Source organism: Raphanus sativus, chromosome 9, assembly GCF_000801105.2.
Source record: "Raphanus sativus cultivar WK10039 chromosome 9, ASM80110v3, whole genome shotgun sequence".
Taxonomy (NCBI): Eukaryota; Viridiplantae; Streptophyta; class Magnoliopsida; order Brassicales; family Brassicaceae; genus Raphanus; species Raphanus sativus.
Window position 1 is genome coordinate 10,799,722 of NC_079519.1, and position 24,989 is coordinate 10,824,710.

Sequence of the window (24,989 nt, forward strand, 5' to 3'; positions counted from 1 at the left end):
ACAAACTACCTTGAAGAAGAGGCACGCAAGGTGGCTAGAGTTTGTGGAATCTTTTCCTTATATCATCAAGTACAAGAAAGGAAGGGAGAACATTGTAGCTGATGCTTTATCAAGAAGGCATGCGCTTATATCTTTGATGGAAGCCAAAGTAATGGGGTTTGAGCACATCAAAGAGCAGTACCAAGAAGATCCAGACTTTGGAGACATCTACAAGCAATGCAAGCAAGCCGCATTTGGATCTTTCTATCAGCATGATGAGTTTCTATTTAAAGATAAGAGGTTGTGTATTCCACAAGGTTCCATGCGAGACTTGATCTTGAGAGAAGCACATGGTGGTGGACTTATGGGACACTTTGGACGTGACAAAACCTTGAGTATAGTGGCAGAACACTTCTATTGGCCACACTTGAGAAGAGATGTTGAGAAGCTATGCGCAAGATGCATTGTTTGTCTCAAAGCTAAATCCAGGTTACATCCTCATGGTCTTTACATTCCTTTACCTATTCCTGACCTACCTTGGGTAGATATTTCTATGGACTTTGTTCTAGGATTGCCAAAGATCAGGAACAAGGACTCCATCTTTGTTGTGGTGGACATGTTTTCTAAGATGGCTCATTTTATTCCTTGCAATAAGACTAATGATGCTACTCAAACTGCTGATTTATTCTTTAAGGAAGTGGTTAAGCTTCATGGTATTCCTAGAACTATTGTTTCTGACAGGGACACAAAGTTCTTGAGCCACATTTGGAGGAAGTTAGGTACCAAGCTATTGTTCTCTACCACTTGCCATCCTCAAACTGATGGACAAACTGAGGTTGTTAACCGCACTCTATCCACTCTCTTGAGAGCCACGGTTGGTAAGAACTTGAGGAATTGGCTTGATTGTTTACCTTTCATTGAATTTGCTTATAATAGAGTTCCTCATTCAGCTACTAAGCTTTCACCTTTTGAGATTGTGTATGGTTTTAAGCCCATGACTCCTTTAGATCTCTCTCCTATCCTACCACAAAAGGATCAAATGGTGAGTACTGATGGTGAGACTAAGGCTGAGCTTATGAACCCTAAACAATAATCAATAAATTTTAAACCCAAATGTTAATATATTTTCGATTGAAAATATTTTTGAAAAGTGGTACTTAACTTGTGGTACTTTAGACAACCAAATCACAAAATGTTTAATATATACAAAACTAAAACTTTATTTGTCAAATTTTAATTTACAAAAATAAAATCTAACTCTAAAAATACCAACATTACTTAAACATATATTACCATACCTTAACCAATCGACAATCATGATTTACAATATATATTCACTCATCTATATAGAAAACAATTCAATTTTATAAAATTTAAATTCACATGACTTATAATTTTTATATTTACTTGATTTCAATTTATTTTTTTCATCAAAATAATTTTTAAAATTTTCTTATAAGTTAATTTAAAATTAATTACATGAGTGAATTTTTTGAGAAGTCTTCTAATACAAGAATTTATTTTATTTAAAAGATTTCTCAGGGTTATAATTATAAAAGTGTGTATTTTTTTGTTTAGTCGTACAAATATAGTTGTAATTCTATTTTAGGTACTTTTGTATGTGATTGAATTTGAAGCATATATTGTATATTAATCAAAAACATGAATAACTAGATTTTGTTAAACATTAAAATATATATATATATATATATATATATATATATATATATATATATAAATAGAAGCGATCATCTGGGGCAATGCAATGTTATGAGAAATTTAAGACAGTTGCACGTCACATTTTCAACAAATTATTTTCAATTGGTGAAGATAATTTTAGAGTTAGAAGAATGTACTACCTTTGCAAGTTACTTGAAAGATACATGATTCTGAAAGAAAGTTTCAATCACTCAGATTTTATTTATGTACCCCAAACGCATAATGCAAAGACATACATTCTTGCATATAGTGCCATGAAAAAACCGTCTTTTATTGTTAATATGGATACGGAACTACAAATTTGGTTTGCAAAGTTTAATTGAATCTGTGTATGTTGCTGAAAAAATAAATAAATATAGATTAACAATAAAAGAATTAGACATAAAAAAAATGGTAGTTCGAGTGGGCAAGCCCACTACCATCCCCGGAGTGGAATGTCAAGGTCCCGGTGGCCCGTGTAATTGTTTGCAGCCGCAGGGATTCGAAGCCGGATTATTGAGCATCATAGCACTACGCTAGCCCTCAGCCGGACATCGTCCTTACCACTAGCCCACTTACACGGGTTTAAAAGAATTAGACATGCTAATTTTAATTTGTTAAGTTATATTTATAATTCACTTGTACGTTTTAATATGTATATATCTTATTTTATATTTTGTTATTAAATAGAGAGAAAATTAATATTAATAAAGATAACTAGACGTAATAATTTCAGTTCATTAAGTATAATTTTAAATTAATTTAACGTGGTGATTTCTTAAATAATAAAGTATTAGAAATGAAATAAAGCATGCACCTTTCATTTCTAATTACAATCACAATTGTTTTTTTCAATCTAGTTTCTTTTTAAGACCACTTCAATACCAACAAAATAGGATGTGCCAATTGCTTTTCTGAATTTTGTTTATCCTATTTTTAAAGTAGTTGCCTTTCTAAGACCATCTTTTAATACCAACAAAAAAAGGAAGGACCAATTGCTTTAGTGAGATTTCTTTTTCTTTTAACGTCTATCTTTTCATCGCACTGGATTCGGAGATATGTACTGGATCAAATCATATAATGCAATTAGAAGCTGCACCTCACGTTCTGGAGACCTTGTTTCAGATTCCATATTTAGTAAGCCGTCTCACATTTTCAAAACATAGGTCGACTATGCCCTCGACCGCTGAAATCTCCACAGAACCCAAATAAGGCTTGACTGCAGGCAACTTGTGCCAAAATTTCCACGAAATAAGACTCCAACATACAACTTGCACAGTATTTACTAAATTTAAATTTTGCATTAAAATGTGAACATCATAAATTTTAAAACAAAGAAAAATCTCCAAAACATCTTATATTTAAAAATGGTCCATAATGCTCTTTTTTTTCTTTAACCTTTCCATAGCTTCAAAACTCTATCTTTACCACCAGAGACTACTTTCTCACCATCTGGACTCCAATCCACCGCGAAAACCTATACCCAACCAAAGAACCAAAAAGGGTCGTCAGCAAAATCAAAAGAGGAAAGACATTGAGATTCTAGTAAAATTAATAAGTTTCTAAAGGTGTTAATACCTCGTCTGCATGACCAGGAAGATCTTGTTTTAACGTTTTCGTCCTGATCTCCCAAATCTGTGTGTGAGAGTAACAAACTTTCTGATTAAGAATCTGAGGAGCATATCCAGTAAAGAGCAGGAATGCCAAGGGTTTTTTGCCTTGAGAGTAGAGTCTTTACTGCCACTCAAAAGCAATCTACTGTCTGCAGACCAACTGACTTGATAAACAGGCCCAACATGGCCCCGGAAAGCTGTAACGAATTGTCCTGTGACTCCGTTCCATAACCTAACTGACTATCAAACGATCCCAAATCGTTGCATCACCATCTTTGCTAGAAGTCACAAATCGACGGCATGGAGAACTAAGGTGGACTGGTTCCCACGAGATACCAGTGATCCATTTCTTGTGACCCTAAGAAAAAAAAAAGGTAATTAATTTAGTGAGAAACCAAAACATATACGGTACATTCATGTGAGAGGATTGCCGTCTAGTTCTCCTTTCTTAGGATTCCAACAACAGAGTTCACCTGATTTACTACCACTCACGAGATGCTTACCATCCGGAGACCAAGCAATTGAGAGAACCCAATTCTTGTGTCCTGAAAAGATTAGAGGTTAGGATGAACTATTATCACACACATCTGAAGAACGATGGTGAGGAAGTTTTCGAACCTTTGCAAGTAAACAAGGGAGTTTCAGTGTTGAGATCGCAAAAGCCGGACAGTAGTATCACCTGAGCCCTTGCTAACTGCTTACCGACAGGACTAAACGAAACACAAAGAACAGCTTCCGCGTGACCTAAATGTTAAAGAACAAATTGACACACAGTTATATCTTGAGCAATTAATGAGATGTTTCAAAAAAAAAAAGAACATACCAGCAATAGTTTGTGAGCAACGGTTAACCGGACGAATACGGAACACAGCTTGTTGTTGATAGACTGTAGACAAAACCTTCTCCACAGACACTGAAACACACACACACAGAGTTTTGTTGGGATAAGACACACCAAACCAAGATTGATTCAAAGAGTGTGTTTTTCTATAAAACTTTTGTTTTTCTCCAAGTAAGTTCCAACAGGTACAAGAAGCTCTTCGTCTGATACATAGAAACTGTAAGGCAGCATCTCCTCCTGGATGATAATTAGCAAAGAAATCATCATTACAAAACAGAGGTGTTTAAGAGATTCTGCAAAATCATTTCTTTTAAGCGAATTTAGATTTAGAAAAGGTGTTACGTTGTTGAGGAACTTGTTAACGAGCTGAGGAAGCTGCAGAGGACCAGCAGTCTGAGGAATATACATTGAAGAACCTAAGTGAGTCCTTCTGGGTCTGTTAACAGCAGTGCCGTCTTAAAAAATTAAAACAAAGATTTTCTTATAAATTTTTTCTCAACCTTTATTTATTGTAATTTCTTAAATTAAAACAAAAAAAATATGGTATCTAAAGAATTTTTTTTTTAAAATTGGTATTTGTGTAACATTTTTAGAATTGTATATGTCTGCTTTCCATTGCATTACCGGAGAACCAGCAGATACACCTCTAGTTATTTTCTTTCAATTTTTTTAAATTGTTATGTATATATGACATAATGGGACATCACTTCACATTTTCTTGGTTTTGGTCCAAATTTGTACATGATCAAGATGGATCACCTATCTGAATCTGATTCTAATTTTCATAGCATATCATTGGTCAATAGATTTTTTTAGAGTCACATGATCTCATGGATTTTTAGAAATGTTACTATCTTTTCGAGCGTCCAAATCAGTGTTGAGTTTATTATTCTAGATATCAACAATGAGCATGGACTTACTATTCCGGATCCGGATTCGATCTAAGATCCGCTCCGGATCTGATCCGAAAATATGATATCCGGAGTACCCGAATCCAGATTCGGATAATATAATTTTCGATCCATCATAACCGAATCTAAATATCTGAATTTTTAAATCCGGATATCCGGATATGTATTATTTTAAAAATATATTAAGTTTTTATTAATAATTATATTTGATATTTTAATATTTATACATAAATTTAGATTTATAAAATTATATTTTAATTTTAATAATATTATGTACATATATATATATTTATTAATATTGTATGAAAATTTAACTTATGTATTAAATTAAATATACTTTTTGTTTCTTTAATTATTTAGAGTTGTAGTTTGAATACTTTTTGTTTCTTTAATTATTTTAACGAATCTGGATCTGGATATTCACGGGTAATAAAATATCTATACATTGTATATCCAGATTATGGATATCCGGAAGTCACAAATCAGGATCTGGATACTAAATCCACATATCTGACGGATCTGGATCTTGATATTTAGACAGTTCAGTTTCTTCATGAACTTTATAATAGTGCATATTTTATAATGAACTAAATAAATAAAAAATGTAGTTCAGTTGTGTCTGATATTTAGACACATTGTTGATTAGGGGTGGGACGGATCTTGATATTCAGATCCATCGCACCCCTAATCAACAATGTATCTAATATCAGATACAGCTGAACTATATTTTTTCCTCACATATCCAACAAAATTTTGGACCTTGCTATATTAGAGATATCTAGTCCTTCTCAAATTTTGTAATAGTATGTATTTCATACTAAACTACATAAAATTTTAAAAGTAATAAATGAACTTTACACGTTTTTTCTTTTCCTTCATAAACTTTATAATAGTGTATATTTTATAATGAACTAAATAAATAAAAATACTACATGATCTCTCAAAATCGACTCTCAAAAGTGTTAGTCGATCATTAATTTATCAAAATGATGTTGTTTATGATAAATATTACATGTACTCTCAAAATCATACTTATATATTTATTGACTGTCAAATTTTAATATAAAGTTAAATTTTCAAAAAGCATTTTAATTTTAATTTAAATTATTAACTTATTAATATTAAAAATTATATACATAAACAACACAGAATTCTAAATTTTACATTACATTTCAATTTTTAGCAATACTATAAATTAAATATTTAATTTAATAATAATTAGTTAAATTTATAAAATAATGATTTTAAAGTTAAATTAAAAACATTACATATTTATTTTTTTAAACTGAAACACTAAAAATATAATCACATTTATTTGATTAAAAACAACTTAATATCAGTTAATGTTTACAAATCATTACAAGAGAGTTACTTTTGTCTACCAGTTAATATGCTCTTACTTGTCCAGCAGTAAGAATTTATTTGATTAAAAAACAACTTAATATCAGTTAATGTTTACAGATCATTACAAGAGAGTTACTTTGGTCTACCAGTTAATATGCTCTTACTTGTCCAGCAGTAAGAGAGTTCAAACCTTTCAGAAAAAATAATTTTTAATTGTCTAGAAGTTATTCAAAATGACGTTATTTTGATAAATTAATAGACGACTAAATACGATTCTGAGAGTTTAAATTAAAATACTACGTAGTATTTTAAAATTACTAGTTTTACAGAATTTATCAAAACAACATAGTTTGATAAATTAATGGTTGAATAACATCTTTGACAGCCAATATATATAGTTTGTTGAATTGGTAACCATGTGTTTGACAATGTTTATGGTTTAGCAACAAAAAGCTCTAACATGTTATATCTTTAAAGGTTAAATTCTTATTTAGATTGATATTTTGTTTTATTGATTAAAATTTGCATATTAGTGTTGAGTAGTTTATATTTTGCTAATTTAGATATTTGATACAATAATTGAGACTCTTTTGATTATCAAGTTAACAATTAGGGTTTGAGTTTTGTGGTTTAGGGTTTCGTAAACTTAAAAGTAAAACATCTGCCAAGTTCAACTTTTATTCTTTTCGAGTTACATGGTCATTTTCTGGCCATGTTTACAAGTTATAGGGTCAAAAGGGCAATATAGTCATGAATTGTTTCTCTCACATAGTAGATATGCAAATGGCAAATAAAAACTTCAGCCGACCCATTTCTACGTTTTAAAACTATTCGACTCTCTTTAAAAACAGACTCTAAAATTCAGTCTACTTAATGAGTGTACAAAAATCATTATTATTTTTTGTTTAAACTGAATTATCTATGATAAAATGTGAAATCACATACTATAACTATTAATAAATAAAAAAGAAATTTAATATTTCATATATAAATTACTAAAACAATAAAGAAAATAAGAAAATAAAATTGTAGAGAAAGAAGTTTACTCTCATCGAATTTAACCTAATTGAATTTAACCAAGTAAATTCTAACCTAATCAATTTTAAACCAAACCTTTTCCTTGTTAGACAATATTTATAGTTTAGTAACAAATGTTCTATCGTTTTTTGTCTTTAAATGTTAGATTCTTAGGGTTAGATTTTAGAAATTGAGTTTTTTTTTGTTTTATTGATTTAAATTTGTATATTAGTGTTGAGAACTTTATAGTTTGTATATTTGGAAATTTGATACAATAATCGAAATTTTTTATTATCAAGAAAATATTTAGAATTTGAGTTTTGTGGTTTAGGGTTTTATAGACTTAAAATTCAGTCTGCTTCATTGTAGACGTCTTTTCAGTCTACTTTAGTTGGTGTTTACAAAAAAAAAATTAAAATTAATTTGAATTTTATCAATAAAATGTAAAATAAATACTAAGTATATTAAAATAACAAAAAATTAGAATCATATATTAAAATTATTAAAATAATATAGAGATAAAAAATTGTCTACTTAACTGAAATCAATTTAATTTAGACCAAATTTTAACCAAAATCATTTTAGCCTAACCAAATTTAAATCAAAAATGTTTTAACCTAACTGGAAAAGTGATTTGACATATATACACTTGTGAAAATTGGTAAAAAAGAAAAAAAAAAGAAACACTAACCGACATTGTCTCTCTTTCTCTCTCCCACGTGTGGGCGATTTCCGGTGATTTCTTCAAGCATGTGGTTTCTACACTGGTCTTTGTTGTTGTCTGTTTCGTCATTTTTGTTATGTAATCTTTTGATTTTTTCTTTGTTTCAGATCTGAGCCGGCGCAGTTGAATCTGCTCTCGTCCATTTCTATGCTTCTGCTAGGACTCAGGGTGAATGTAAAGTTGTCCTTGACTTTTTGCTGGTTCTGAATAAGATGCGGTTTGTCCGAGAGAGAGATATAGATATTGAATGTGATGATTTATTAGATATGAGTTGAGTACAATATATACATGATACAAGAGTGGAGAGCAAGGAAGAAGTTAATGCAGAGTATATACACTTTACATATATAGAACAATATGATTGTGTTGCCTTATCACGCCCCCTCAAGCTGGAGGAACTCAAGTTACACCAAGCTTGATTCTTGTATGTTGAAAGTGTTGTCGTGACAGAGGTTTGGTAAGGGCATCTGCAAGTTGATCTTTTGTTGATACGTGGGCGACTCTGAGAATGCCTGCTTGTATCTGATTGCGAACGAAGTGGTAATCCAACGCGATGTGTTTCATCCGAGAGTGGAAAACCGGATTTGCACACAGGTAGGTAGCACCTATATTGTCACAGTAGACAACGGGAACAGCTGGTGGTCGGAAGCCAAGCTCAGTGAGGAGTGATGTGAGCCAGTTGAGTTCAGCGGTGATGTTTGCGACTGCGCGGTACTCAGCTTCAGTTGATGATCGAGCTACACCTTTCTGTTTTCTTGATGACCATGAAATAGGATTGCTTCCAAGGTAGACAACGTAAGCGTTTGTTGAGACGTAGTCGTGAGTGTCGCCAGCCCAATCTGCATCTGAGAAGCCATGAAGAGTAGCAGGGGAATTGGCGTTGATGAATAAGCCATGTGCAGAGGTGCCAGCGAGATAGCGGAGCACACGCTTTGCTCCCTGCCAATGATCATCGGTGGGCTTGTGCATGAACTGCGAGAGTCTGTTAACAGCATACATGATATCGGGCCTCGTGAAAGCTAAATATTGGAGGCTTCCAACCACTGATCGATATTGACTCGGATCCTTGAGAGGAGAACCACTGCTGAGGGTGAGCTTAGGAGACGATGGAAGAGGAGTAGCCACTGGTTTTGCATCTGTCATATTCTGTTTGGCAAGAAGATCAAGTATGTACCGACGCTGCATTAGATGGAGACCCTTAGCTGTTCGTCTTGCTTCGATTCCAAGGAAGTAATGAAGATCTGTCGGGTCTTTGATGGAGAAGCGTTCAGCCAGGGATCGCAGGACTTGGGATATAATGTGACGATCATTTCCAGTGACCAAAATATCATCTACATAAACGAGAACATAGGTCATTGAAGCACCTGAACGACGAATGAACAGAGAGTTATCCGCAGCAGAGTTGGTGAAACCACTGTTGAGAAGATGTTGTTTCAACGAGTGGTACCAAGCACGGGGAGCCTGCTTTAAACCATAGATTGGTTTGTTGAGTTTACAGACATGGTGTGGTCTGTCTTTGTCTACGAACCCCGGAGGCTGCGTCATGTATACTTCTTTAGTCAAGTGACCTTGCAAGAACGCATTGTTTACATCCAATTGCTTGATACTCCAGTTTTTCTTCACAGCGATGTCAAGAACGGTTCAAATGGTTGTGGACTTGATTACCGGACTAAAGGTTTCTGCATAATCCACTCCATACCTCTGATTAAATCCGCGAGCTACAAGCCTCCCTTTGCGGCGTTCTTCTTTTCCATTCGGGAGATACTTAGTTGTGAAGAGCCAACGACACGTTACCAAGTTCTGGTGAGGACTCGGTGGAACCAAATCCCAAGTATGATTGCGAATCATAGCATCAAACTCTGTTGAGGCAGCTCGCCCCCATCGTTCATCTTTTAGAGCTTGGTGAATGGTTCTGGGTTCAGTAGATGGTGATTTGAGGAGAGTTGCGTTGAGGGTAAGCTTCTTTATGGGTTTGATTATATTGTTTTTGGACCGAGTTTGCATTCGGTGAGCGTTATTTGGAACTGTGGTTTCAGTGTTTGTCGTGGAAGAGGAGGGAAGGTTGGTATTTTGGATTTGAGAAGAAGATGGATTATTTGTGGGCTGAGGTTGCTGTTGGGTTATCTGATCACGGTTTGGGCTTGAAGTTAGTGGATTTGGAATAGGTGAAGTGGGAGTTGGGCTTTGGGTAGGCAAATTTTGTGGTGGGTTTGGCTGGGCCGTGGGTTGCGGCCCATTTTGAGGTGGAGCAGTGGGCTCAGAGTTAGAGGAGGAAGAAGAAGAAGATGACGATTGAGAGATAGAAGGCAATACCTGAGTGTTTGGCGTTGGCGATGTCGGAAGCACTTGATGATCCAGGTGAAGTTCCAAGCACGGGGGGTGAACCGGAATTGCATGTGAACTCGGGCCAGAGGTTGTAGTTGTCGGTTCAGCGTTTGAAGAAGGAGAGGCGAGATCGGGTTCTGAGAATGGGTATGTCGATTCATCAAATTGGACGTGTCTGGAGGTGTAGATCCTACCAGTGTCCTTAAGAAGGCAGTAGTAGGCGCTTTGTGTGAGGGAATAACCCAGAAACACACATCTCTGAGATCGAACATCAAGCTTATGGCGGTTATACGGGCGCAACCATGGATAGCAAGAGCATCCAAAAACTCAGAGACGATCAAGATTGGGTTTGTCACCGAACAACTTTTCATATGGAGAGTGAAGCTCAAGTACCGGTGTCGGGAGTCTATTGATGGTGTAGACAGCAGCAGCGAAGGCAAACGGCCAGTAGGACTTCGGCATGGAGGCTTTGGAGAGCATAGTGAGACCAGTTTCGACAATGTGTCGGTGTTTTCTCTCTGCCAAGCCGTTGTGCTCGGGTGTGTGTGGTGGGGATGTGAGGTGCGAGATGCCATGTTCTGAAAGGTAAGACCTCAATGCCAAGAACTCTCCTCCATTGTCGCTAAATAGTGTAACGATTTGTTGCTGAAAACGTTTCTCAACAAGGCTTTTAAACGCAATGAACACTTCTTTAACTTGAGATTTGCGTTGTAGGGGATACATCCATGTGTATCTAGAGTAGTGATCGACAAGAACAAGGTAGTACTTAAAGTTGTCTTTAGAGAGAATAGGACTTGTCCAGACATCACTGAATATGAGTTGTAAGGGTCGATTTGAGGTTAGACTTGATTTAGAGAAGGGTAGTTTATGGCTTTTGTTGGTTAGGCAATGAGAACAAGGCGGTAAAGGATTTTGATTGATAGATAAAATAGGTAACTTGAATTGAGAAACAGCAGTGTTTAAAATAGGTAAAGAGGGATGGCCTAGTCTAGAGTGCCAAGAAGATAGAGTAGCCTTAGGACTTGGGTAGGTAAGCATGGCCGTAGGTTGAGTAGAGGAGATCGGCCATTCATAGAGTTCATTCTTAGTTCTGCCTTGGAGCAATGGGACCCCCGTGCTGAGATCCTTCACCTGAAAGGAGGCAGGGAAAAATTCCACAGAAACTTGGTTAGAATTGCATAACCGGTAGACAGAGATTAGGTTCTTTTTAACATTAGGAACACAAAGAACTTTATGTAGTGCTAAAGCTCTAGCATTTGAGGGTAAGAGAGTTGAACCAATATGAGAAATTGATAAACTTGTACCATCTGCTATCATCACATCATCATTTCCCTGATATGGTTGATGTAATGACAGGTTCTGCAGGTCGGAGGTGAGATGGTGGGTGGCGCCACTGTCAAGGAGCCAAGATTCTGGGGAGTAGGACGAGCTTGAAGCAAGGTTAGCCCGTGGCTGGTGTGGCTTGAATGGCGTAGCTTGAGGCAAGCTTGCAGACTGATAGGAGTGGAGCTGAGAGCATCGCTTGGCTGAGTGACCGTGAACCCCACAGATCTGACACCTTCCAAGATATGGCTTGGGAGATCGGTTCTCTGCTCTTGGCTGGTAAGTGTTGTTGCGCTGGTAGTTATTGTTGCGCTGGTAACTGTTGTTGTTGGGCTGTCGGTTCTGATAGTTGTTGCGCTGCTGCACAACGTTGGCAGTAACCGGAGTGGAGACAGGGGCAACATCAGTCACAGCAAGCAACTTAGCTTCATGATTTAGTAGCTTTTCATGGAGCTCTGTGATCGTCGGAGGTGTGTCACGTCCTTCGATCTGATCGACTACGGTCTTGTACTCATCAGGGAGGCCTTCAAGGATGTAGTCAATCTGGTCTTCATGATCAACAGCCTTGCCTAAGATCGACAGTTGATCCATGCGGGTGGTGTGTCCTTGCAGGTAAACATCAATTGACTTGGTCTCTTTCTTCCAGTTCTTGATCTGAGTTTTGAGTTGTTTGATGTGACCTCTGCTTGGTTTAGCATAGGTCGACGACAACGTTGTCCATACTTGACAGGCGGTTGTTGCACGAGAGACAAGAGGTTGGATGTTGACGGAGAGGGCACCGATGAGAGCGCTATAGATCAGTTGATCTTGACGCTTCCAAATGGTGTAGGCAGGTTGACAGACACCTCTTCATTAACAGTGAGAGTCGGATCAGGGACAACAGAAGAGCCATCGAGATGACCCACGAAGCCATAACCATCGAGGAGAGCCCTGACCTGAAGGCTCCACATCAGGTAATTAGTGGCTGTTAGTTTCGAAACATTAGCCATGTTGATGTTAAGGAGGTTTTGAGGGTTTTGGGCGGGGATAGTTTCATGAAGGTGGTGTAGGTTGGTTTGGTTGGTCTCAGTAGACATGGCGGCACACTTGTTTGGAGAAGAAAAATAGGATTTTTAGGTTTAGGTATCGTAGTGCTATGATACCATATAGATATTGAATGTGATGATTTATTAGATATGAGTTGAGTACAATATATACATGATACAAGAGTGGCAAGAGTGGAGAGCAAGGAAGAAGTTAATGTAGAGTATATACACTTTACATATATAGAACAATATGATTGTGTTGCCTTATCAAGAGAGAGAGAGAGAGAGAGAGAGAGAGAGAGAGAGAGAGAGAGAGAGAGAGAGAGAGAGAGAGAGAGAGAGAGAGAGAGAGAGAGAGAGAGAGAGAGAGAGAGAGAGAGAGAGAGAGATGATGGCAACTTCCTTACCATCCTCTTCAGGTTACTTCAAATCTTCCCACTTTTTCTTATTTTATATGAGATTTCTTTGGAGGGTCTTGATTATTGAGTTGAAATTTTGAAACTTTCTTGTTAGGTGGTAGTTGTTGACATACACTTCTTTTTCCGTCAACAAAATAATAGATGTTTTTTATCAGTTTATGATTGTAGGCTGTCATGTAGGTTTACTGTTTGATTAGTTTTTGCAATTGGCATAATTCACGGGTTATTATATGTATTTAAAAAGAAGTTGTGATTTTATAAGTGTAGACTTTCTATTTAGTCTACATTTTGAAAATATTAGTTTTTGCAATTGACCATAATTCACCCCGGGTTTGACTTTCAAAAGTAGACTTTATATACAATCTACATTTTTTTGGGAATGTGTTAGTTTTTGCAATTGACCAAGTTTTACTTTCCACAGACAGACTAAGAAGAATGTCTAAAAATGTGTAGACGTCAGCTGAAGTCTACTCACAAATCCGATGGATTAGTTTTGCATTTGACCAAAATAAAATAGTAGACTTCATATGCAGTCTACTTTTTTTTCCTCATAATAGTAAACTGAATAAGATGCCTACACTTTTTTTCTTTTTGGTTTTTTTGACATTTTAGTCAAATACAAAAGTAACCTATTAACAGAGTCAAAGTTTGGGTCAAATGCAAAACTGACATTTGATATCTTGCATATTTACATGATTTTAGCCATTCATTCTGGTACATTTTGATCATATAGATTAGGAATTAAGCATCTTTAGGTTCCACATTGCATTCATAAGTCTTTATTAGGTGTTGGAGTGTGCTATGAAATTATTGATGGTGTTTGGGAGCTTTGTGATGAAAAGGGTGAGAGATGAACATTGATGAAGACCTTAAAGACATATTTTGAAGCCCATCTTTTGGGAAGACATGGGAAATTGAGTTAGCTTTCTAGTGGAAATAGTTTCAAGTCATTTGGAGCTGGAATGGAGGAGTTATGGTCAATTTACTAGAGACATATCCATCCTGGCCGAGCATCGCAAAGCAACTCCCTGGAGCGACCTGAAGAACCCGCTGTGAACCCGCTGTGAACCAGAGCGACCAGCCACAGAGAGGCCACTTACCCGCTCGGCTTATTTCACGAGTTGAAGCTCGAAAATGAGCTCAGAGCGACCCCTTGGAGCGTGGCATAGAGGTCTCTGCGTGTCCATTTTCTGGTTGAATCTCATGAAGTCTCAAGGGATGTTTAGTCATTTCTCTTGTTGTTTTTAGGTTTTCCAAACTTAGTATAAATACTTTTCTAAGCCCAAAGTTGGGACTGGTTTTGTTTTCTCTGAAGAACACATTGAAATCTTGAAGAAATATTAAATCTTTAGTCTCTTTTCTTTTTATTTTTTTTGTGATTGTTAGATTAAACTTGCTTCTCAACATGATTTCTCTTAAATCAACCATGGGTTTAAGGTTAATCATGAAGATTAGTGAGTAGACTCTTTTGGATTCATGGGTTGGGAGATTAAGGGTGATTAAGCTAGATGTAAGGTGTTTTAGTATAGATCTCTCTTGTTCCTTGCTAGTAGAGTGTTCTCAATGCATCTTTTGAGTTGGCCTCTCAAAAGTTGAGTTTTAGGTATTTTCCACACACAAGTATTTTATGAAATGCCTGAACCAACTCTCCTAAGCTTTTAACATACTTTACTAAAAATATTTGTTGTTAAAGGTGTTAAGATGAATAGTAGACTTGTTCTCCATGATTGCTTTAATAACATTTTTCACCAAAGAGATTTGATGTTTGAATTATTTTAGCAAATGATCATTCATCTTGAAAAATAGTTTGTTTAGGATTATGTTTAGGCTTAAGGTTGATAGATTTATAGAAAAGCTGTCACCTTTAGATTGAAACTTGATCACCCAAGGTCAATTCCTTAATCCCATGAGTTCTCCCATCTCATTAAGAAAGAACGCTTGTTCTTTTATTGCATTTCTAGCATAGTTGCATTATTATAAAGTTCAGAAAGAAAAAAGCAGAACACCTGAAGTTCATGTAGTATTATTGAGTTTGTACGTATTTCGGTATGGAATATGCACTTTTCCCCGGCATGTTGCTAATTTTCTGTTTACTATAGGATTGATTAGGAAAGACTGTAGAAATTGTAGACATCTATTATTTATTTCTAGAAGTTTTTTATAAGAAAATCATGTTTTAGTTTTAAAAATGAATCTACAGTCCAAAATTTAGAAGAAGTAAACATGTTAACTCTTTTTTTAACACAAACATGTTAACTCAAAAAATCAAATTTCTACCATTTTATTCAGGGGTTTTAATATTTTTGGAAAGTCTCAGCGGTCACGGTGGTAACCAATAAAGCTATATGTGTTTTACAAAAAGTGACAACTGAATAGATTAATTGCTAGTGGATTGGTTAGCAGAAATCTTAAGAAGATAATGATTGTGCTTAGCTTACTTGTATAAGGCAGCATTTGTGTCTTCCATTTCTTGGTGTAATTGGACAATTTTTAATTAGCTTCTCTTACTTTTGTTCTCCTGGACTATTTTATAGCTTATTTAGTCTCATTTTTGAGGTCATTTCTTATATCTGGCCCTTACAGATATTATTATGTTGTAGTCGTCCCTAGAATTGTTTGTTTGTTTCTTTAGTGAATCGGTCACTTTTTTGTCGTTATCATCAAGTTTTTAATACTTCTCCACCTGCTCCTTTGGAACTTGCTCTCTTGTTCTGAAGATCCTTGAATTAACAAATATATATTTTCCTGAAACCAATCATTTTGTGCAAATGAATAAGCACATTTGGTCTTATTTGGTGAATCCGATTGACAATGCGGGCTGTTTCATGTTGTTCTCCTCACTGAATCGTTTCCACTTGCTATGAATTGACAATTCGGGTTGTGTCATGTTGTTCTCCTCACACCTTTTGTTTAAGAATTGTACCACAAAGTTGATTTATAATAGAAACTAAATGAGTGTGACATGCCATGCCCCTGTCCTTGTTCTACCAATCCCTATACTTCTTGTCTTCGCCAACATCACTTCATAAGACTTGCGATATTAGGTCAGAGGAAAATGGTACAATGACAATGATTAGAGATAAAATTGTGTTTTGTGTCGACTAATATGTTGATTGATTGAAACCACGCGTCTGTGGTTGGATGGTTAAGGCGTTCCGTAGATCTCTAAAGGATACGAGTTCGAATCCGCACCACACCAGATTTCAACGCGCGTAGCCACCATGGTTTTCACATTCTCTCTCCGGAGAATAGTTTACCATTTTTTTTAATATGTTGATTGTGAGTTGCAAAGGTTCTTAGGAAAGAGATTGTTTTCACCTTATATAATGGCTGATCAAAGAATAAGATAACTTCTTTACTATAAAATTTTGGATTGTGGTTCTTGGATCTATTTAAATCCTTGTGTAGCAGTTGGTATTACCATGTCATCCCTGGCTACTATTTAAGCTACTATGATACCCAAACTCATTCTCCCCCACTCTCAACATTCATAGTCTTTCTAAAAAACTTCAGAAATGGCAGCAAATGATGTCCCTTGCTGTGAACCTATGTTCTGGTTTTACCTTACTGCATGTTTTGCTCTAGTTGCTTTCGCAGGTTTAATGTCAGGACTGACCCTTGGTCTCATGTCCCTTAGTCTCGTCGAACTTGAGGTCATAGTCAAGGCTGGTGAACCCAACGACCGCAAAAACGCTGGTCAGTGTCATGAACCCATTGACTGTATTCATACTTTTTTGCTTAATAGTTTCTTTTTCTTTTTGGTAAAATTTTTTTGCTTAATAGCTCATAACTTCAAACTAACACCATTAAAAAAATTGCAACGAAATGGCCAGAAAAGATCCTCCCACTCGTTAAGAACCAGCATCTTCTGCTCTGTACACTCCTCATAGGCAATGCTTTGGCGATGGAGGTATCATGCTCATGCACATATCTTTATATACAACTCAACTTTATCTTTTCAACTTTTTATTTCGTATTTACTGACAGTGTTTCTATTGCTAAAATCTAAAAGGCTCTACCAGTCTTTGTCGATTCCCTGCTTCCAGCTTGGGGCTCTGTTCTGATATCTGTGACTCTCATACTTGCATTTGGCGAGGTAAGTGGAGTTTGAACTAGCTTTCTGTGCTGATCTGATTCTTTTAAGGTTGCCCACAAACTCTTACGTTATCAGGACTAGCTTTGAGATTTTGGAGACCATACACATTTACTATAAATTTTAAAGTTAATTTAAAAGCCTATGTATACTAAAGTATTAATTTTAAAAAAGTTTGGAGTACTACGCCAATGTTCGGGTTGTGACAGAACCGGCCATGACTGTTCCTTTTTCATTGTTGTAGATTATACCTCAAGCTGTATGCTCTCGATACGGGCTGAGCATCGGAGCAAAGCTATCGATTTTGGTTAGATTTATTGTCATAGTCTTCTTTCCGTTAGCTTATCCAATCAGCAAGGTAACTCAATCAGCTTAAAATCAATGGGATTTTATTAGAATGAAGCAGAAATTGCTTTAAGTCAAAACAATGCTTCAAACTTTTCCTCTTCCTTCAATGTTTTTGTTTTTAGCTACTCGATTTATTGCTTGGAAGAAGACATTCTACACTTTTCAGACGAGCAGAGCTCAAGTCATTTGTGTTTATGCATGGAAATGAGGTTTGTTTCATAAACTTGAGATGTTTTTTAAATTGTTTTGTCAATATGTAAGTTAAACCTATGTCTTTCTCGGTGTCCTTTCTTCTAGGCAGGAAAAGGCGGGGAACTAACTCACGAAGAAACAACAATCATATCAGGAGCTCTCGACATGTCTCACAAGAGTGCCAAAGACGCAATGACACCAGTCTCCAAGATATTCTCACTTGATATAAACTCTAGGCTCGACGAGTATGTTCATCATTCTGTTTTTTTTTTTTTCAACAATACATTTTCAGTTAGTTCGTTATTCGTATCCTCCTCTTTGGGCTTCACAGAAAGACAATGGGACTAATAGCGAGGGAAGGCCATAGCCGAATCCCTATATACTCGGTGGATCCTACTATTATCATCGGATATATTCTGGTGAGTAAGCAACAAAATCTATTACACAGTAAGTAATCTTGAGAAACACTTTGCCTTCTGACATGAGTTTTGATTATAGGTCAAGAACTTGATCAAAGTCCGTCCTGAAGATGAGACACCGATCAGAGATCTCCCCATCAGAAGAATGCCTAGGTATATTGATTTACTAACCAAACTGCTTTCTAAGCTGGAACGATCCAAAACGTTTAATTATTGTTTTCTGCAAGCAGGGTTCATTTGAATCTACCTCTCTACGACATCCTTAACATCTTCCAAACAGGTCGAAGCCACATGGCTGCTGTCGTTGGGACCAAGAACTGTACCAATACCAACACTCATGTCCTTGACAAGAGCAACAATGGTTAAGAGACTTGTTTTTTTTTTTTTTTTTCTGTCAACAAGAGACTTGTATATATGATAAATCATAAAATCTGAAATAATTATTGAGATGCGAAGTATATTTTTGTTATTTCAGGAACGGATAATAAAGATGGGAACGTTGTTCTGACCATTCCTGTGATGAACTCAAGTGAAGTTAATCATCAGAGTCCAATCCGATACATTGATAGCATTGCTGATGAAGAAGTCATCGGCATAATAACTCTAGAAGATGTCATGGAGGAACTCATACAGGTAACTAATCATTATAGATGGTTAGACTACTAACATTATATTCTAGCTAACCATCTTATGAACCTTTTAGGAAGAAATATTTGATGAGACAGACCGGTATGTCGAAGTTCATAAGAGGTATCATTGATCATCATTTATCAATCATTAATTATGGATAGAGTGCAATTTACAGTATTTTTCACTAGACTTGGAATCTCTTTTTTCTTTCGTTGGTTACCTCCGTAGGATAACAATAAACATGCCAATATCTGGGAACTCGAAGCCACAATCGCCGGAAACTGCCACGTGGCATTCGGAGCTAGCATCTCCAATCTCGCCGTATCGCTCAAGTCCACTGTCGCCTAACATCATGATCTCTACGCTGCTCCGGTCACCGATAAATTCACCTTACCGTCAGTCTCCGTTTCTCAGGCCTACACTCTATGCTTCTCCACCGTCACAGCCTCCTTCGGTGCTCTCTCCAGACAGAAATGATCGTGGCTACTATTTGTCTCCTAGTAGGGTACGTAACTTGGGTATCTAGAAATCGTTTGCAATGTATTTCTTGCGCAGGAAGTTAAGTTCCTACTCTACTATTTGTTTGTGTGTTGTTACCTTTGTAGGTGGGGAAAACGTACGTGAAGCTACCAAGATCAAATGATTCGTAAAACGAAACGGTTGTTCTGGTTAAAAATGTATTTAAGTGAAGCAAAATATATTAATAACAAGAGTCAAAAGACTTTCTCGTCGATCATTTTTCAAGATTCAGGTGAATCTTACATATGCATGTGAATTGAAGTGAAGAAAGATGAACTGTTAAGTTATTAAAAAAAAAGAAAGATGAACTGTTTGTTTTTTTTTTTTTTGCCTATTATTTTCTTGGAAAAAGATAAATAGTAGGAAATGTTGACTAACAATATAACATCTCAAAGATAGAGGATGAATTAGGAAATTATATCCAACAGAGGCCCAAATTAGAGTTATGGTCATGATTGACATAAAGAACTTAATACCCACCATTTAGGTTTAAATAAGATCCAAAAGCCCTTGATTCCTTTGGCACCTTAAACGGCGGTATTTGTACTCCACTCAACAGATAAGAGAAAAAATGGATTTGACACACAGTATTTCTACTCCACTCATTTCCTCCACTCTCTTATACGCTTTTTCTTCTCACCTCATTCATTTTTTACATTTTTTTTTTCTACTATCTAATCTATTAAAATTGAAGTACAATTAGGAATTAATGCTAACTTTTCCTAAATATTTACAAGTTTATGCCACTGATCTAAACCATAATTAATAACATTATCAAACCACCTCAATTTAATTGATTTATCTAACCATTCATTACCTCTTCCCTTAGCCAATCATAACTCTTTTAAAAATTTGGAAATACACCAAAATCCAATATATCATTCTTATCGTATATTAACTCTATTGTACTCATTTATTGCAACCCTAAACTATAAATTTAGACAAAGAAAATTTAACACAAATTGAGCATGTTTCATTATATGCTAGGAAAAAATTCCTCCACTTTGAAAAAGCCATATTTTTATTCTTCAGATTAGATAACAATATAAAAACTAACAAATAACTCTTTACCATGTTAAAATGTATATCACTAAATAAAATGCCATGTCTTGAATATGAATCCACTTTTCTGTGAAAAAAATCATGTCAAACTATATACCGAAACCATGGTTTTGTATAACCATAATTATTATTATATTAATAACTTTTACAAAATATAACTAAAATACAATATTTGAAATGTTATATTCAACTAATTTATAGATACCTACAATCAAGGACATTTGAAATATAATTCCTATTTTTATATATGAAATTAACTAAATGATATTAATCTAACGAACACAATCTCCATACTTTCAATTTCTTAAATACAATCTATTAATAACTACATACGAATGTTCATATTTTAAAACATCCCAATTGTTTTGAATTACCTTATTGTAACATAGTTAAATATCTTATCTTAACTAACAGATCTAAAATCCTTTTTGTTCTAATCTGTATTCTTTAACTAATCATCTAATCTATTAAAATTGAAGTACAATTAGAACTTAACTCTAATTTTTCTTTAATATTTACAGTTGAATGTCACTAGCTTTAAAACAACTTTTTCCCTACATGATTAAGAGGTTTTCGTTCATTCAATAACAGCCCATAACCATAAACAACTCTTAATCTATTTATTATTTCGTACAGATTACAATAGCCACGAGTTTTATGAGTATGATCCAACATATAATACAAGTTATTCATTTTGGATACAAATTAACTTTAGAAAGTTTTGAAAATTCTTTCTTGGAGTCAAAGTCTATTAAGTTGATTAATTAATGTTAGTATGTATCAATACTATAAAAACTGAAACATAACTATTGATATACGTGTGTTCCAACTATTTTAGTATAATTATTAAAACTTCTTATTAATCATTTAAAAAAAATTATACAAACCAAAACACAAATATAATTAAAACACAATTGATTTTTTAAAAATATAAAACAAAAAATATACCCGCCCTTAAAAGGGCGGGTGAGAATCTAGTTTTCTATAAAAGCATTTCATCCTTTCTTCTTCATCACTTTCTCTGGTTTTTGAATCATCTTTATAATTTTTTCTTTTTATCTTACTAGAAATTTGGTGTTCATCCTCACCTTTTTCATTTCACAATCGAATTTTTAGAGAGAAAAAAAACAAATTAAAATTTTTTTCAATGTTTTTTTTCTAAGAACCAGAGAAACTTTAATGAATTCTTCCAATTTCGACAAAGACTCAAAAAAATTGGTGAAAATCCATACTTCATGTAGTGGTGCATTGAAAGTTCAAGAATTATCCGTTTTTGAAAACCTATGTGTTAGTTGATATTTGTTTAGTTAACTGATATTATATTCTATTAGCTGTTAAACACCGGTTGCAATTACTTAATAAATAATCGGTAAGTTATTACACAATAGTTATCTTTCGCTGATACAAAGTTTGTTAGTAGGCACATTGTTTTGGAGAAGATAACTTCCAATATATCAACTTATGACAGCACTTTTAATATTTTTGGTGTAAAAGAATGAGTAAAGTATTATGTATGTTTTCCCATTTTAGCACACTAAATTTTTCGATATAAATTCTCAATCATTTACATAGTCAACAAAATTTATAATATAGTGTCATGGCAGATATAAGAACAACCAAACCATGCATCGTGTAATAAATCATGAATCCTAAAATAATAAACTATTTATCAGCTAACAAAACATATATCGAATAACATATTATGTATCATATAACAAACCATTTATCAAACAAGATTCTTAGACACAAATAATGTATCAGTCCATTTAGAAGCTAACAAACCAATTATCAAACAATATACAAGTTGGCAGAGAATTTATCAAACCATTTATCAGAAACACAAATCAAATATCAATTATGGAAAATTCTTTTGTAACAACTTAGTGTATAAAGTGTACCCGATAACATATTATGTATCTTATAACAAACCATTTATCAAACAAGATTCTAACTCACGAATGATGTATCAGTTCATTTAGTAGATAACAAACCAATTATCAAACAATATACAAGCTGACATAGAATTTATCAAACCATTTATCAAAAACACAAACCAAATATCAATTATGGACAACTCTTTTCCAGTACATAGTGTAGCGGTTAGTGAAGTTTTTAACGACATCACGAATACATGGAAGCTAATTTATATGCGGAAATTGATTAATATTGGAGTAACCAAAACATTTAGCGGTTAACAAAACAGTGATAAGTAGATTACCCACAAATGAGGTTCAAACTGGAGACTTATACTCTGAGTGACAGTTAAGACATAATGAATCATCAGAAGGATAAACTAAAATTACTATAACTATACAAAGTTGTTGTTGCGAATTGACGTTAACTAGTAATATATTAGTTAGTTGCTACTATGCAACCATACATGTTAATAAATAATTTAAAGTTTATAAAGGAAAATGCCAACATCTCAACTCGAGAGTGTATAGATTCTAGAATATAACCAGAGGCTGTCCGATTGGTTAGTATCTGGTGCATCAAATACTTCAACATCTAGGATCAGCATCATTGTCTCTTTCTTTATTTCATTTAGCTTCTTTACTTTTTTTATTTTCTTCAGTTTTTATTGGGATGAAATTACTTTTTGTGAGACTTTTAGAAAAATCAAGTTCTGAAAGACACATATAACCAAATATTTAGCAATTAACGACAGTCAATTTCATAGCAGTTAACAAACCATGTTTAAACTAACAATAAATATTTCATTACATCTGAACAATTAAAGAAACACTTTTTTGTTGCAATAGCTAACTTAGCATGTATCAGCTGATGACAACATATTTCATAGCAACTAACAAACTATGTATCAGCTATCAACAATTATCTTATAACATCATTCATTTTATTGATCAGACATCAGCAGTCAGGATTTTAAAAATTAACAAAACATGTTTCCGATAATAAATAATGTAACCAAAACAATGTATCATCTAACAAGTCATGTATTCAAACCATGTAACATCTGAAAAATAATGTAACATTTACATGTTTTGTTAACAAGTTATAACTGTTAGTCTAATGTTACAGGAATTAATAACATACATAACAGTGAATACTCATCCTTTATTTTTAAGTTGTGTATCAAATAACAAAATATATATCAGATAATAACTCACATATCAACTAACAAATCATGTCTCCGACAATGTATCAACTAACAAACTATGTATATAAACATTTGATAACTTGTTAATCGTTGTATACATGTCTATAACATGTAATAATGAAATAAAATTAAAAATTGGCTAATTTAAATAATATCAGATAATTTAAAAGTTATTCACTTGGGAAAAGAACTTCGAGAACACAACTTAAAAGAACTTCACTCTTTAGCAGCTTACAAATCTTGAAAAATACTTTGTAAGTTGTTCCAACTCAAAACCCGATACAATTTTCACCGACGCCGCAAACGACATCTCTTCTCTGATTTTCACACAAACTAAAGGATCAAAACCAAGAAATATTTCATCAAAGATAAAATCTTTAAAGAGAAGAATCAAACCATATTTTAAATTCTTTGGTAAAAGTTATATCACAAAATCAGATCAAAATAGAATAAGAAAGAACTGGTAAAATATTTTAAGTGTACCTAAGATAGATTTTCATCCAATTTTTCAATTACCAAGATCTTCAGATTCGAAAAACAAGCCATAAACAGAAAAAAATAAACAGAAAGTAGAGATGTTGAGAGGAAAAGAGTAGATCGAAAGGTTGGAAGAATATCCTCTCTGTTTTTGGTTTGGGAATTGTAAGCGTCAGATTTATTTTTAATACAATTAAAAAGAGTGAGTTTGGGAGAAGAAGATGCATCGATTGAAATGAAAGGCTGCTAATGCTTGCAATTTGCCTGACAAATGTCAGAGCCTATTAATATCTACTCGGAAGGACAGTAAGGACTAAACAGGAAAACAAACAGTGTTTTTAAGATGGAGGGTAAGTCCTTAATTATTGTGCTGAATGGAGGTATGCGATCCAATTATCTCAAAGATACAAGCAAAATATGCATGCCACGTCATCTACATGTATCATAAGCTAAATAATCAAATTAACAAAAAAATACTTAAGAAAATGAACATTAAGAGCACATCTAGATAGGGGCGGGAAAAATATCCGTAAAATTTGATTCTCATTCGTTTCGATCGGATATACATAACTTTACGAATCAAATCAAATAATAAAATTCAAATCCGTCAAAGACAGAGTAAATCACAAATACTCGTATATTTAAAAACGGATATCCGATCCGTAATATACATATGCATATACATGTATATAAAAATATATATAATTTTATATCTCTATATAACTTTTAAGTATTTTTATTCACTAATTAATTATTTGGTTATTAAAACTAAAAAGTATTTAATTCTAAATAATTTGTAATGAAATATTATTATTTTAACTAAAATAATTAAAAATATTTTTTAATGAAAAGATATTGGTTTTTCCAAATATCCATTTCACCGAATATCCAGAAGGTTATGGATCAAAT

At 34.3% G+C, this 24,989-nt stretch overlaps 2 protein-coding genes across 4 annotated transcripts; one reads left to right on the plus strand and one right to left on the minus strand.

Moving 5' to 3' along the window:
- Positions 1-2,958: 2,958 nt before the first annotated feature.
- LOC108825991 (notchless protein homolog) lies at positions 2,959-4,596 on the minus strand. 3 transcript variants are annotated; one of them, XM_018599354.2, is made up of 7 exons: positions 4,474-4,596; positions 4,287-4,368; positions 4,114-4,203; positions 3,909-4,034; positions 3,794-3,835; positions 3,256-3,648; positions 2,959-3,154 (listed from the first exon to the last, which is right to left on the minus strand). In XM_018599354.2, exons 1-6 carry the CDS (start codon positions 4,537-4,539, stop codon positions 3,599-3,601), a joined length of 456 nt encoding a protein of 151 aa, XP_018454856.2. In that variant the 5' UTR covers positions 4,540-4,596; the 3' UTR covers positions 2,959-3,154; positions 3,256-3,598. The 3 variants fall into 3 exon arrangements, with proteins under 3 accessions (XP_018454856.2, XP_018454855.2, XP_018454854.2); XM_018599353.2 differs by having other exon boundaries at positions 3,764-3,835; XM_018599352.2 differs by having other exon boundaries at positions 3,256-3,835.
- A 12,111-nt stretch (positions 4,597-16,707) lies between these two features.
- LOC108826230 (DUF21 domain-containing protein At5g52790) lies at positions 16,708-19,688 on the plus strand. The gene is made up of 13 exons (XM_056993590.1): positions 16,708-16,915; positions 17,053-17,129; positions 17,232-17,315; positions 17,557-17,670; positions 17,783-17,869; positions 17,958-18,097; positions 18,184-18,271; positions 18,351-18,424; positions 18,502-18,632; positions 18,747-18,904; positions 18,975-19,021; positions 19,130-19,406; positions 19,507-19,688. The coding sequence occupies exons 1-13, from the start codon at positions 16,735-16,737 to the stop codon at positions 19,549-19,551; spliced, it is 1,503 nt and encodes a 500-aa protein (XP_056849570.1). The 5' UTR covers positions 16,708-16,734; the 3' UTR covers positions 19,552-19,688.
- The last annotated feature ends 5,301 nt before the right edge of the window (positions 19,689-24,989 follow it).